The sequence below is a fragment of the Orbicella faveolata genome, unplaced genomic scaffold, assembly GCF_042242905.1.
Source record: "Orbicella faveolata isolate gen_17 unplaced genomic scaffold, um_ofav_v1 contig_35, whole genome shotgun sequence".
NCBI classification, from domain to species: Eukaryota; Metazoa; Cnidaria; class Anthozoa; order Scleractinia; family Merulinidae; genus Orbicella; species Orbicella faveolata.
Window position 1 is genome coordinate 7,445,001 of NW_028301564.1, and position 13,449 is coordinate 7,458,449.

General features: G+C 39.6%; 1 protein-coding gene across 1 annotated transcript in view; it reads left to right on the forward strand.

The window, feature by feature from the left end:
• Window positions 1-13,449, forward strand: part of LOC110064181 (ubiquitin carboxyl-terminal hydrolase 4-like) — a 34,517-nt gene that overhangs the window by 12,715 nt on the left and 8,353 nt on the right. Inside the window, exons 10-19 of the mRNA XM_089272465.1 lie at window positions 644-757; window positions 852-935; window positions 1,383-1,477; window positions 1,929-2,006; window positions 2,719-2,847; window positions 8,056-8,123; window positions 8,224-8,312; window positions 10,074-10,269; window positions 10,880-10,950; window positions 12,541-12,659. Coding sequence (XP_089128591.1) covers window positions 644-757; window positions 852-935; window positions 1,383-1,477; window positions 1,929-2,006; window positions 2,719-2,847; window positions 8,056-8,123; window positions 8,224-8,312; window positions 10,074-10,269; window positions 10,880-10,950; window positions 12,541-12,659 — 1,043 coding nt within the window. The remainder of the gene's footprint in view (window positions 1-643; window positions 758-851; window positions 936-1,382; window positions 1,478-1,928; window positions 2,007-2,718; window positions 2,848-8,055; window positions 8,124-8,223; window positions 8,313-10,073; window positions 10,270-10,879; window positions 10,951-12,540; window positions 12,660-13,449) is intronic.

A 13,449-nucleotide genomic window follows, 5' to 3' on the forward strand; every position in this document is an offset into this window, starting at 1 on the left:
GATCCAGTACACTGTAGTCACTGTGTCAGTTTGGTGTTGAATTACATGGTTCTAGAACTCATTTCTAGGGCTGTGACAGTATACCAATGGACTGATTTTTCATCATGATGTGAATACCAAGAGGTGAAGATGATACGGCAATATTATGATTACATTAATGAACCAACGAGAAAATGGAAATTTTCAGTCCTAGTAACTGTAACAAGTCATCACCAAAGCATTTCATTTTGTTCATTGTGAAGCAATTTGTCATAAAAATTTAGAAACAACATACAGTCAGTGCTTCTTGACTTGATTCATGTCTTATTCAAACTATTCACAAAGGGTGCCTTTAACAAAATGGATGCTTCAGTTGTCAACTGTACAGCCTTGTTTGTGTACAATCAAAGTGGCTAAATATCAGTATCATGCATTGTTTTGTGGCCAGTGGCTGAGGTACAGTGTACATATTGTATTGTCAATGGGAAAGCGTATCAATGCAGCCAACAATGCAGCCCTAAATTCATTTGCTTTAATTGGTGCATAAAAGTAACATACTAACTAAACACATTTAATGAAACAATGTTTTAAGTGTTATAAAATTTTATAACATGCACTGAATAATTATTTTTTTGTAACCAAGTGACGTATTTTGTCTCTCAAGGTCTCTGTCACATTTGACCCATTCTGCTACCTGTCTTTGCCATTGCCAGTCAAAAAGGAGAGAAGCCTTGATGTTTTCCTTGTACGGAGTGATCCTCTTATAAAACCCATATTGGTGAGTTTCTCTTTCACCGTGATAAATGGATATAAATCAATGTGGCTGTATGTTCCAACATCTTACATGTATCTCATTTCTGTTTCTGTTTCAGTATAAATTGACTGTGCCAAAGATGGGTAATGTTGCTGACTTACTGGCTGTTCTGACAAAAGAAACAAACATCCCCAGAGACAAGGTTAGACATGTGCTTTGTGTCTCTTGTGTATATATTCTAATGTGGCTGATATTTTAAAACAGCACTTACCAAGGTTAACTCTTCTGTTATTTAGCAAGACTAACTTTAATATACATGTACCATTGCATGCATACAAGCATTTTTATATTAACCTTTTCGCTGCATCTGTGTATCCAGTTGTATGGAACAATACATGTACGTGTTTACATTACATGGCTTTCTTCTCATTAACATAGGAATTTATTTAAAATTTATACGAAAATTGATCTAACTTGGCTGTTCTATTTAGTAATTATGGAAAATATGGGAAGAATATCCAACTGAAGATTTTTCTTGTTGAGAACCTTTTGCAGACTGATGTCTGCAATTTGTTTTCTGACTGATGTCAGTAATTTTGCTCTGTATGTGATAAAGTTAAATAAATCATATGGACACTGTACCTTGCAGATGGTGGTTACAGATGTGTATAATCACAGGTTTCACAAGGTGTTTTCACTTACTGAGTCACTGACTCAGATTCTTGACAGGGATGACATTTTTGTGTAAGTGGTATTTATTGTTTTGTGTGGTGTTAGGAGGGTCAACATTGGCTGGCCCACTTCATCTTTTGCAAGCATTGATTTACCCCCAATGCTTACTTGTTCTGATAAGTGCATGGCAATTAAGCATCATGACATTATGAAATTTACAGCGGGGTATGAGTTTAGAAATGGTACACAGATGGCATGCATGAGAGTTCTTAGTGTTGTCAATGATATTAATGGTTGTCTTTAAGGGAATTATTACAAAACCCTGGTGGCAAGGATGAGTTTTTGTATAAATGCATGAATCAACCTAATTATAGCAAGTGAATGTTGCTGAATTTTAATATATCATATCGATAAGTTTCTTTAAGAATACATGTACAATCTGGATGAGCATCAAAGTTTAATGTTATATTGACCCTAATAACACATTGTTGTAAAATGATGATATTTCATTGTTATTATTTAGTTATGAATTATCACACAGTAAATCTGAGGCTGATGAAGGTGATTTTGTTGTTCTTCCTGTTTACCAAAGAGAGAAAAGGTAAATTTAGTAACACTCATTTTGCTAGGTGTGTCAGAAAGCTAGCAGTATTGTACATGTTCATATAGAGCTGCTACAGGTCAGGAAATGGTCAGGGAAAGAATTCGTCAAGATTAGGGAAAAGTCAGGGAATTTTAGTTTGAGTTAGGGAAAATTTATGCTTTGAAGAAAAGTTAGGGAAAATTGAAATAATTTAAAATGGCTGATTTAATACCATTAAAGGCTGGTAGAAACATTAATGGGGTCACTGTGATCTCAACAATGTTTTTCCTTATGAAGAAGAAACATTTGTTGAAAACGTAATTCTAATAATGAATGGGTGGAAAAGATCTGACCGTATTGGGAGGCCAGAAGCTGCTAAATTTGACATTTTGTATTTATTTGGTCACAGAAATTTTGTTTATTTTATTTTGGTGAGGATGAAAATCACCGAGAGAGTACAAAGTATGAGAGTTTTGTATTGCTCCAAGTGAACATGGGCCAACAAGTTTTAAGGAGGAGAAGGATATTCGAGCCAATTTGAGTTCAGTTCTTGAATAAATCACTACTCAATGACTTTGGTCAGAGACAGGGGAAAAATACAACCACTCCAAGAATAAATCAGATATCAGCATTTTCCTACTCATACAGTGACAGGAACAGAATAATTTGTCATTAATCGTTATATCTATACAGTATGTGTACCTATAACTGTTGATATTCGCTCTTACAGAGCCCGCCTGACCAGCTATAGTTACAGCAGCTCAAACAAAGCTTTGTTTGGACTTCCGCTCATGGTTTCTGTTCCAAAGAAAAACTTAACTTTCAATACTTTGTACAACATCTTGATGGAAAGAATGAAGTAAGTTGTTACAGCTGCAGAAGTTAACAGTGAGGAAGTTTTTTGTAATTGTCTGTGCATACATGTATTTGTCTCAAAACAGAAAATTAACTGTTGTTATGTTCAACATGACAGTAGTATAGGTCAAACAGAAATGCCGTTGCTGGTGCAATGCTAAGAAGTCTTCACAAGTTAAATTAAGTCCTCCTGAGTTAAATGTTTTAAAATAAACTGACCATTATTTGCTTAAGAAACGCACTTGTTCGCATAGATCACTCTTGATGTCTTCAGATTTCCTCTTCTAGTCTGCATTGTCAGGGATCCTGATCCTAATCGCTTTCACCCTCCTTTTCTTTCACAATGAATTTATGAGCTGGCAAATGCATCACGCAGTTCACCGTGAATATGAACCTGGGAGTGCTATTAACCACTTCATACCCTGTTTGGTTGATTCCACTTGATTAATGAATAATTGAAAGATAGTATTCATGACTTAGTTAAAAAATATCTCGTACTTAAATTTTTACTAGGCAATGTGTATCTGTTGTGCAACCCTATTCCACCTAGGGTCTCGAGGTCTCGATCCATGGCACTACCATCTATCGTACAGCTTCGAAGTATTCTCATTTCCTTCTCGAATGCCTCGCTTTGTAATAATCTGAGGATAACAATTTCAGCCTGGCGCATTTCATCAACTGTAATGGCTGGGACCGTAAATGGACTCTTTTCTACTTTGGTAGTCTTGCTTGTTGATGACTTCTCACTTGAAATTGATCTGGTGCGGTGCTATCGCCTTCCCTGTGCGATTCCAGTCTGAAAAGTACTCCAGACGTTTCAGGATCGAAGCCATTTCTTCTCTTTGGCTTCCACTTGTGGCTAAGACTCGGGTCTTCTTTAGCTCTGGATCATCGGGAGAGAGAGCGAATGTTGTTTCTTCTTCACCTTGATAGGTTATGGTCTGCTCCCATAAAAATGGTGGTCCCTTCAACCAATGAGAGTTGTTCACTAGATTTCGAGGAGACACTCCACGGGAAGCTTGGTCGGCTGGGTTTTCTTCTGTTCTTACATGTTGCCACTGACTAGGAGAGCTGGAGTCTCTTATCTGTTGTACTCTGTTGGCCACGAACACATGGAAGCGTCTCGCATCGTTCCTTATGTAGCCCAAGACCACTTGACTGTCAGTCCAGAACACTTCTTTTACGTTTTTGTAGTCGAGTACTTGCCGCAGGACTGAACTGACCTTGGTGGACACTAGAGCAGCTGTCAGCTCTAATCTGGGGACTGTTACATTCTTCAGAGGGGTAACGCGCGACTTTCTTATTGCAAATGAACAGTGAACTTGATTGCTCTTGTTGACTAGTCGCAGATACGAGTACTGACCGTAACCGTCAACACTTGCGTCTGAGAAGTGATGTAGTTCAATGGAAGTTGGCTCTCCAAACCCGTGTGGAACGAGGCATCTAGGGATCTTCAGTTCTTCTAAATATAGCAGTTCACTTCTCCACTTCTCCCACTTTACTCGAGCTTGATCTGGAAGGCGTTCGTCCCAGTCAGCCTTGTCACGGCATAGCTGCTGAAGAATTTGCTTTCCAATTAGGATAAAGGGAGCTAAGAAGCCCAGGGGACCATAGACAGAGCTCACAGTGGACAGGATACCACGCCTTGTCAACGGTTTGTCTTGAAGAGTTATCCGAAACTGGTAAGAGTCAGTTTCCACGCACCACTGGACACCCAATGCTCTTTCCATAGGCAGGGAGCTCTGATGGAGATCCAAATTCTTCAAGCCCTTGGCACGTTCGTCTTCAGGGATCGTTTCTAGGATTTCCCTTGAATTGGAACTGAACTTGTGGAGACGTAATTCACCCTTTGCGCACAACTTCCTTGTACTTTCAATCAACTTGATTGCCTCAGCAACCGTCGGCACCGATTTTAGACCATCGTCAACATAAAAATTGTCTCTGACAAAGTTAGCTGCATCCAGTCCAAACTCTTCTTCATGGTCTGTGGCAATTCTCTTTAACGCAAAGTTCACACATCCACGAGAGGAACCTGCTCCAAAAAGGTGAACCGTCATTCTGTATAGCAAATTTCGGTGTCTCTTATCAACCTTGAATTGATGGAACATGGCTTCCAAGTGGCGCGTAAAGGCCACTGGATCCCTTCTGAAACGGCACAAGTCACCCACAAGTCCGTTCGTCAAATCAGGGTCGGTTAGGAGCTACTTGTTTAAAGACTCTCTCTTATAGTCTGCACTGCAGTCGAACACTACATGAATTTTTTTCTGGCTTCTTGGGATGGGACACCCTGTGATGAGGGATGTACCAAACGTTACCATCGTTGTAGGAAGCTTCTTCTGAATAGCCCTTGGCAATGATCTCATTCATGAAGGTAGTGTAGTCGTCTCGGTATTTCATGTCATCTTCAAACCTTTGACCAAGTTTGTGCAACCGACGCAGGGCAAGAGACTTGTTGTTTGGTAAGCTTGGCATATTGTCACGGAGGGGAAGAGGCATTTCATAATGGCCGTCACTTCTCTGATGGACACCTTCCTCTAACTTTTTAAGAAATGTTTTGTGCTCTTGCGAAAGTGTGCGAGATCCAGTCAATCTTTCAGAGAAGTCCAGCTCGAACATTTCGCTGACCTGAAAGGGATTGAGGACTTCCTTGGTCTTGGTTCCAAGAGTGAACCGGCATCTTTTGTTTCCTGACTGTACAAAGGGAGGAACACCACTCTCTGATACTTCACGGGTAATGATCCGGTTTGTGACACCAAATACGTCTCCGTCATAGTCTGGATGCCAGCTGACTCTCCCAACTATGCCCCATCCCAAATCCGTTCGCAGCGCATAGCGTTCGTCAAGGTTACCAGGAATCACTTCTCTGGGCACAATGGCAGTTGGGAAGTTTGGAGACCAGTTTGCGATTTTCTTGGTCGTCGTTAAGTACCTTGAGGCTACCAATCTTGTCCATTGCCTTTTCGCATTGCACCAGAAAGTCTGAAAACCTCCTCAGACCATATCCATCGTTGGCAGGTATTTTTGACCAGGACTCTATTTTTTGGCGATAAGCCGCAGTTACTGCGTAGGAGTCACCAAAACGTTTCGCAAGCATCTCCTTAGCCCTCTGATAGGCGTCCTCTGACTCGAGAAGCAGGAAGCCATCAACTACTTCTTTAGCATCTCCTGTCACGTACTTTCCAAGGAAATGTAGTCTCTCGTTGGGCTTGATGGCTCGACTTTCAATTAGAGTTTCAAATGCCTTAATCCAAACAGGATACTGGAGCAGATCTCCGCTGAAGATGCCTGGTTCAGGAAGAGGCAATTGGCTGTGGCTTTGGTTTTCCGCCAATAGTCTGGCAGTTTCTAGTAGCTGATCCTGCACTGAGTTCGCGGGTTTAGGAGGATCTGCGCTTACGGTCTTGTTTAACTCTTGTTTCGGAGAGATTCTAGGAGAGTACGACCAGGTCACGTTTACAGGCGCATTTGTTGATACAGGTACACTTATTGGAACGAACACGGGCGATGAAGGGTCTAATGAACTTGGCTTGGAAGCAGGAGAGATAGATGTTGGCAAATGAGGTGCCGGGGGCTTGAATTCAGGTAAGCCACGGAGAAATCTTTCCATTTGTTCGCTTCTGCCATCTTCCACAGGGAGGTCAAACTCTTCTTCTGCCCAGTGAAGCGCGCACTCTTCCTTTTCTATTTTGACGTACTCATTAACCATTGCTTCCTTCTGTGCTAGTTCTTCTCTTAACTTGAAACTGTCTTGCAGTTTTCGGATCTCTTCTAAAGTTCTTTCTTCTTCCTTGAAAACTTCCATCTTGCGCCGCTCAATCTCCTCAAGCATCTTCCTGCTCTGCATTTCCATAGCTTCCCTTTCCTGGGATAGGGCGATCGTTGCTTTCAAGGTTGCAATATCTTCTTCAAGACCAATTCGCCGCTGTGCCAAAGAAATGTTACTTTTTCCCGATTTCTGGGATGAGTTGCTTCTTGGAATTGTTTGATTTACGGGTCGAAGTTGAGCGTGTTGAATTACGTTCCAGGAGCGCCGCCTCCAAATCCTTAATTCTGTCTCCGACCTGCCGTAGAATGGCATTATTTTCTCTCGCTAGTTCTTCTAGATTCCGATCAAGTTTTCCTATTTCGTCCTCGGACTCAGCTGCTTCTTCTAATGCTTCTTGAACTTTAAACAATTCTCGCATTCGTTCCTCCAGGACTACGCAATCTCGTCGCAATGCAGGAATGTCCTTTTGTGTAATAACTTGGACTTGTAAATGGTTCAATTGCCGTCGCCACGATCGTTTCGCCGAAATAAAGGCGTTCGTTAGCCGGAGGATACTATATTCTTTTCCCTCTGCTGTTTGAACTTTAAATCTACTGCCTGCTGCGCCTTTATTTTCCCCGTAAAATAATTCTTCATGGCGATCCGCAGGAGGCGAAGATCCAACAGTAAACAAAGGATCGACCAGATTGACCTCTTCGTCTTTAGATGAGTTAGCCATAAATTTTGCTGTAAACTACGTCGAATATCAATTTCATGTTTCCAAGAAAGTTTTAAACTTGAAATGCATCACATTCAAGGCTCACAATTTCTTCGCGCAAACTAACACCGTTCAGAGTAATCGTTTGACTGTTACTGACTCCAGGCGCGACTACCGCAAGTTGAGAATTACAAATTGGAGGACGTCGAAGCACTGATCAAGAGCACTAGACTTCGTGTTGATTCCAACGATTATCTTTATTACAATGATCCAATGCTCAAAACCGTCAAACTAAAATACAAGTAAAATATCTAGTCTAAGCGACACGAAATGACAAAGCCGAACAATAATCGGATGTGATAAACACACGAACGCAGGAAAAGGCAAAAACAGCTAAATTACAAATAAACCGACGAAATGAAACTAAGAAAGGTAAAAACATGCTTACCGATTGTCCTCTCTGTACGCCTGAGTAGTTATAAACGGATCCAAAACTTCCGCGGAATAAACGTAACAAACTTCGCAAACGCAACAACAGATCGTGCACACGGACGAATGGTAAAACTGACGCACGAGGTTCTGAAATATGACCTGACGGAAACGTCACTAATATCTAACCTAGACAGTTACATTAAACCTATCCTCAGCTTTTGATATCTGCTCATTCTGCTGGTAGGTGAACTTCCTTTAAGCATGATAGGTAACGTTTATTTAAAAATTGTTCTTGTTTTGTTTTTATTTCTATTCAGACGCTTTGTCAGTGTTCCGGAGGAAGATGAAGGAATAGGAAGCAAAATTGAAGGTGAAAGTGAAGCAGGTGAGGGTTCATGGATGGACGCAAATGGTAGTTAAAAATTGTACATTTTTATGGTGATATAAAATGCTACAGTTTATTTGTCTTCACTGTTGTTTTGCAGATGTTGAAATGAATGAAGATAAGAATGAAGGCAGTGAAAATGAGGATTGTGAAGAATTGGAAAAGGCAACTCAAAATGTACATGTGAATGTGAGTTACTGCATCTTCATATCTTTAACCCATAAATTCCTGGAGTTTTGGGTGTGTTGAAAACTAAGATCTCAAAACAATCAACTACCCTGTCTGGAATGTTCCAGACTGCAGATGTTGTATTAAATTCAAGGAAGTGAGTTATTTGTGATCTGTGATTTACTTGGTGTTCCACGAAATGTATTCCCCACATTGTAAAACCTGAAAACTAGAATGTACAAAACTAACCCCAGAAATGCAGACCCGATTCTCCTCTGTCTAGGTTGCTAATGATTTGTTTTAATTTATTGGTTTAACTAGGTCGATACCAGGTGTTTTATTGCGTTACAAATAAATATTTAATTTTGCGTCCGATTGGGCTCGGAAAGACGAAGAAGAACTTCATTGCATGCTAAAAAGCGTATTTTGTGCAGAAAATGACTACTACACGTAGATCATTGGTTATGGTTATGAAATCGCAGCTATGTGGTGATTGCTACATGCAACTTAGCTTGATTTTAAACATGTCCCAGTGATTGCACCGCTACACAATTTTCGTTGCCAAAAAAAAGTATGACTAGATTAAACGATTGTCATTGTTAATTGGCATACAGTAATGAAATGTAATGTAATGGCCAAAACTAATTGAATCTCTATGTAAACGATTGGCCATCCCTTCAAAAGCTGCTTCGTCGTTCATCAAGCGAAACAAAAGCTGTCATAAGTAATACGAATTATTTCAATATCCAGGCTTAATTATTAGATTTCAAAATAGCCTTTCAGCATCTATGTTTTTCACACCCTTTTAGACTAGATTTAATTTTTACTGGACTAACTGCATTTAATTATCTCGATAGTTTTCAGCATGCTGTTCATTTAATAGAGATACCTTTAGGGGTAAAAATAACACAGTGTCCTCTCACTAAATTATCAGGCAATGTTCCTGCAATTAAGTTTTTAGTAAAATGGTTGAAAACGTGGTGCAAATAAAGTGAAATTGTACTCTTCAATGAATGAATGAATTCCTTGAACTTTGGGGCCTGTCTGATGAGGTGAAATACACAGGACATGTGAGAGTATTAACAACACTGTTCATATCAAACAGCACTGGTCGCTAACGTTTCATCTGCTGATGGGAGTATAAATATCAAGAAAGTGTTCTTCGCTTTTCACAGCGGCGAGACAATGTGAAATTAAGGCAATGTACATTGCTAAGGATTCAAACCCTTTGTCAACACTGTAAGCCTGTCCCCCAACTGTGTGACAAGCAGTTTCATTCCTTTAGCCAGCAAATTCCTTGAGAAACTCAAACATGGCCCTTTCACAAGCTTGGGATTGTTAAAAGTTTGTTTGTCCAGGAATGAAATCCCAGCTGCAACAAGCAAGTACATTCTCTTCACCTTGAAGATGACTTTTTAACTCGTAACCATTTAGCCTTTTTTCCCTTCTTAAATATTTTTATCGTTTTGAGCATGGTAAATAATTTTGTAAAGAATGTCATTGTTAATACTAAATATGTTTAATTTTCAAAATTATCGATTTAAGATCAAGTGGTAGCTGCCTGAAATAACCGTCAGTCAATAACAGTCATGGCAGCAATTCCTTTCCTATCCCACAGCAAAGTAACCATACCACAACCAACCAAAAACCGTTTATCATTCACTGAAATATTTTTGCCCTTTTCACATGAAGCTAAAAGAAGCTCTCCTCTGTTCAAAACACATACAGGTCTTTAATTGAATGAAATTTGATGCCATTTCAAAAGATTTGCTTTACTTGCAGGGAGATGAAAATGAGGATGATAACATCGATTCACAAAATAGTGATGATGACAGCTCAAGCCAAAAGAATATAGTGAACAATCAGTGCAAGGGAAAGGCGTGCAAGTATCTTTTCAACTTGACTCTAGTCAACTCATATGGCAGCACTGATATCCAGGCGTTGCAAGATAATGGCAAGCCTCTTAAACAACTCACAGGTACAATTACTACGCATGGCTGCAATCCAGCAGTGATTCAAAGGCACAGGTACAATTGAGGGTCTCCTTTAGCCATCCTGACGATTTTCTCTTGAAGGAAACTGAATTTTTACTTTTTGGTCTTCGTTTTAGTCAATAAGCACTGCCCTGAATTTTTTTTTGTATTATTTTTTTTGCGTCATTTTTTTGCGTCATCTAAATAGACAAGTTTTACTCTGGCAGTTCATCCACATCTTCCAGGGTATTTGCATTCACAAACAAATGACACATACATGTATTACCAGCATACACTGATGTAGCTCTTTCTTCATAATTCCTTATTTTGTCAAGATATATGTTATCTCTTATTGTATATCATTCTATACTTTCAACTCTCGTATCATTTAAATTTGGTGCAGAAACTGGCACTTGATGATCAGATGTAGCATTCCTGCTTGGGCGAGACATTAGCAAATCAATGCAAAAGTTCTTGCGTTTACTTCGGCTACAGAAGTCGGTTGATTGGAGAACTGTCATGTTTGAAATTGACTGATATCTCACAATACCCTGTCATTAGTCTTGCTGCAATCCTGCATTGTGCTGACATTTATTTTTTGTCTTTGATTTGAAGGACGTTGTTTTCTTGCTCTTGACTGGGACTCAAAGGTGAAGGAGAAATGCTATAATGATCAACTGGCCGAGGTACCAAATTCTTATATGACAATAATGCAAGTGGATATACAGTATCATGAAATATCTCAGATTAATGGAATCTTCATTCCTGGGTGGGGAAATTCAACATTATGTTGGAAATCTGAGGGAAAGGGAAAGGCGAATTTAACAGAATGTAAATGGGGTTGATTAAAACCAGGGAACTTATTATAAAACAATTTAGTATAAATCTACTAGCGTTCTATCACGAATACCGTTCTCTGAATGGCTACGCTACTCACTATTGTGTGATAGATAGTGAGTAGTGTAGCAGTGTGCCCTTGTTGACAAAATGACAGCCGCTTCTTGGCGTTTTCGAAGTGTCTATGAAGAGTATTTAGATAAAGTTTTGAACGACTGGTAGATTTATACTAAAACAATTAGATTATTCGCTCTCGATAGAAATCTCGAGCACTTAATCTAATAGTTTAGTAGCTCTAGATAAGTACTATGTAATACCTGTATTACCCATTTCTAGTGATGAAAGCACATGCTAAGAGATCAAACCTCTTGGTAATTCTATTGAGAACATGTAAGCTAATCTCAAATCGATTTTTGTTGCTGTCTTTACTTATAACAATACCAAATGGGAATATTTGAACATTGTTTATGTTTTTGTTCTTGTTCCTTGGTAATTTCAGTGAACAAGGGCAGTCGTTATCAGTTTAAGTCTCTTGTTTGCCTCTAGCATAATCCATATGTTCAAGATCGATAACACTTAAAAGGGCTACAGGTCTAAGAGCCACAGTCAGGCCTAATGTTAGTGTGATAAGTCCATGACCATATAAATAGAGGTTTGTGAGTCTTCGTAGGCTTTAAGGGATAATAGCCGAGTGAATTTTCTTGGCCAGTCAAGTTGTTTTTAATCAGTTGCATTAAATTTTGCGCAATATCATCACAAAAGGGATCTTCGTAGGTACCAGTCCCTTCTTACAAGTGCTGTTCACAGTTTTGACATCATACTGAGCTGAACAGATTACCAGCGGGTAAAAATGGTCAGCCTCGAGGGATACTGGAGATAAGCATTGGATGTGAATTCTGCAGTCACAATTGTTTTCAACGAGCATAATAATAGTGATAGGGGTTGTAATAATGTAGTGGTTGATGGAATGCTACCTGTTTGGCACCCAATCGAGTTCGCGCCCACCGAGTTTGCAACCCTGTACTCATCTTAAAGTGTTGAGTTCGCCTCCACCTTTTTATAGTTCAATGGATTAAAGAACGAGATTAAAGAACGAGAAATAAACATGTTTTGTGTGATTTTATTTCATACACCCTTTTCATAAATGGCTGCCAATTTTAAAATTCTTTTGTATGCATTTAAATTAGCGTCACTAAACTTGTTTGGGAGTAAAAATTCTCTTGAATTATCAACTCAAAAATGAGGTTAGTCAGACTAATTTTAATACTTACAATAGAATTTATAATTGGCAACCATTTAAGAAAAGGGTCTATTTATGCCCACTAACCTGGGGTGAACTTGATAGGTAGTTGAGTCGAAGTGGGTACAAACTTGATGGGTGCAAACTCCGTTGGGTGCAAAACCTCCAGTTACCGGTTAATGCAGTACCATTTTCTAAGGAATCCGAAGAGCATGAAAGTGTGCGCAAGAAGCCAGCACAGAAGAAGAGTGGCATTGGCCTAAATGATTGCATTGACCTGTTCCTGTCGAAAGAGAAGCTTGGAGAAAATGATCCCTGGTAAGGTATTAAACTCTACCCAGTATACCGCGTAACGACAAACATACAGCTTGGTCCACGGGGCGGGGCCGTGGTAACATTAGTTCTAGGAACACAATCTTCTGTAGGGGATTGCTTTCAACTTGTAAGTATTTGCCAGCACAGTGGAGGGGGACACAATTTTCCTGGGTGCAGAAGTGGCAAGGAGCTGAACAGGGTGCAGGACTAGAAGAGTTGCTACAGGATCTGGCTTTTATAAGGAAATTAAAACAACTGAACCTGGAACGTGACAACGTATTAGCTATGCATGGGGTTAAGCTTCATTTCAACAGGGAAAGCCAAAAACGGGGAGTTGCAGCAGCATATTGGTAGGGACTCTAGATATGCCAGACTACAGAATGATTAGAACAGCATCATTATTGGAGATGAACCTCACTCATTTGGATATCCTTAATGGTCGCCAAAGCTACCATGTAGGCTCCCACTACGATGGCCAAAAGTATTTTCTACGCTATCGACTCAGTGGCCTAACTGAGATGCGAGTTGTGTAGAAAGATCGTCCCATATAACTGAAACACCCCCTAACCGAAGCAGACGTTTCAGTTCTAAAGTAGACTCTTGATTCAACCGTGACTCATGTACAGTTTCCTACTGTATTTTAGACTGATTTTGCTTTTAGGGAATTTAGGTTTTTACTATTAACGTCGTTCAAGTAATAACATTTTTATGTTATAGATGAAAAGTTGCATTTATGCTTAAGGGAAAGCGAAATTTGAAATCAAAACTAGCATAGAAATGTAGGGAGAAGCTT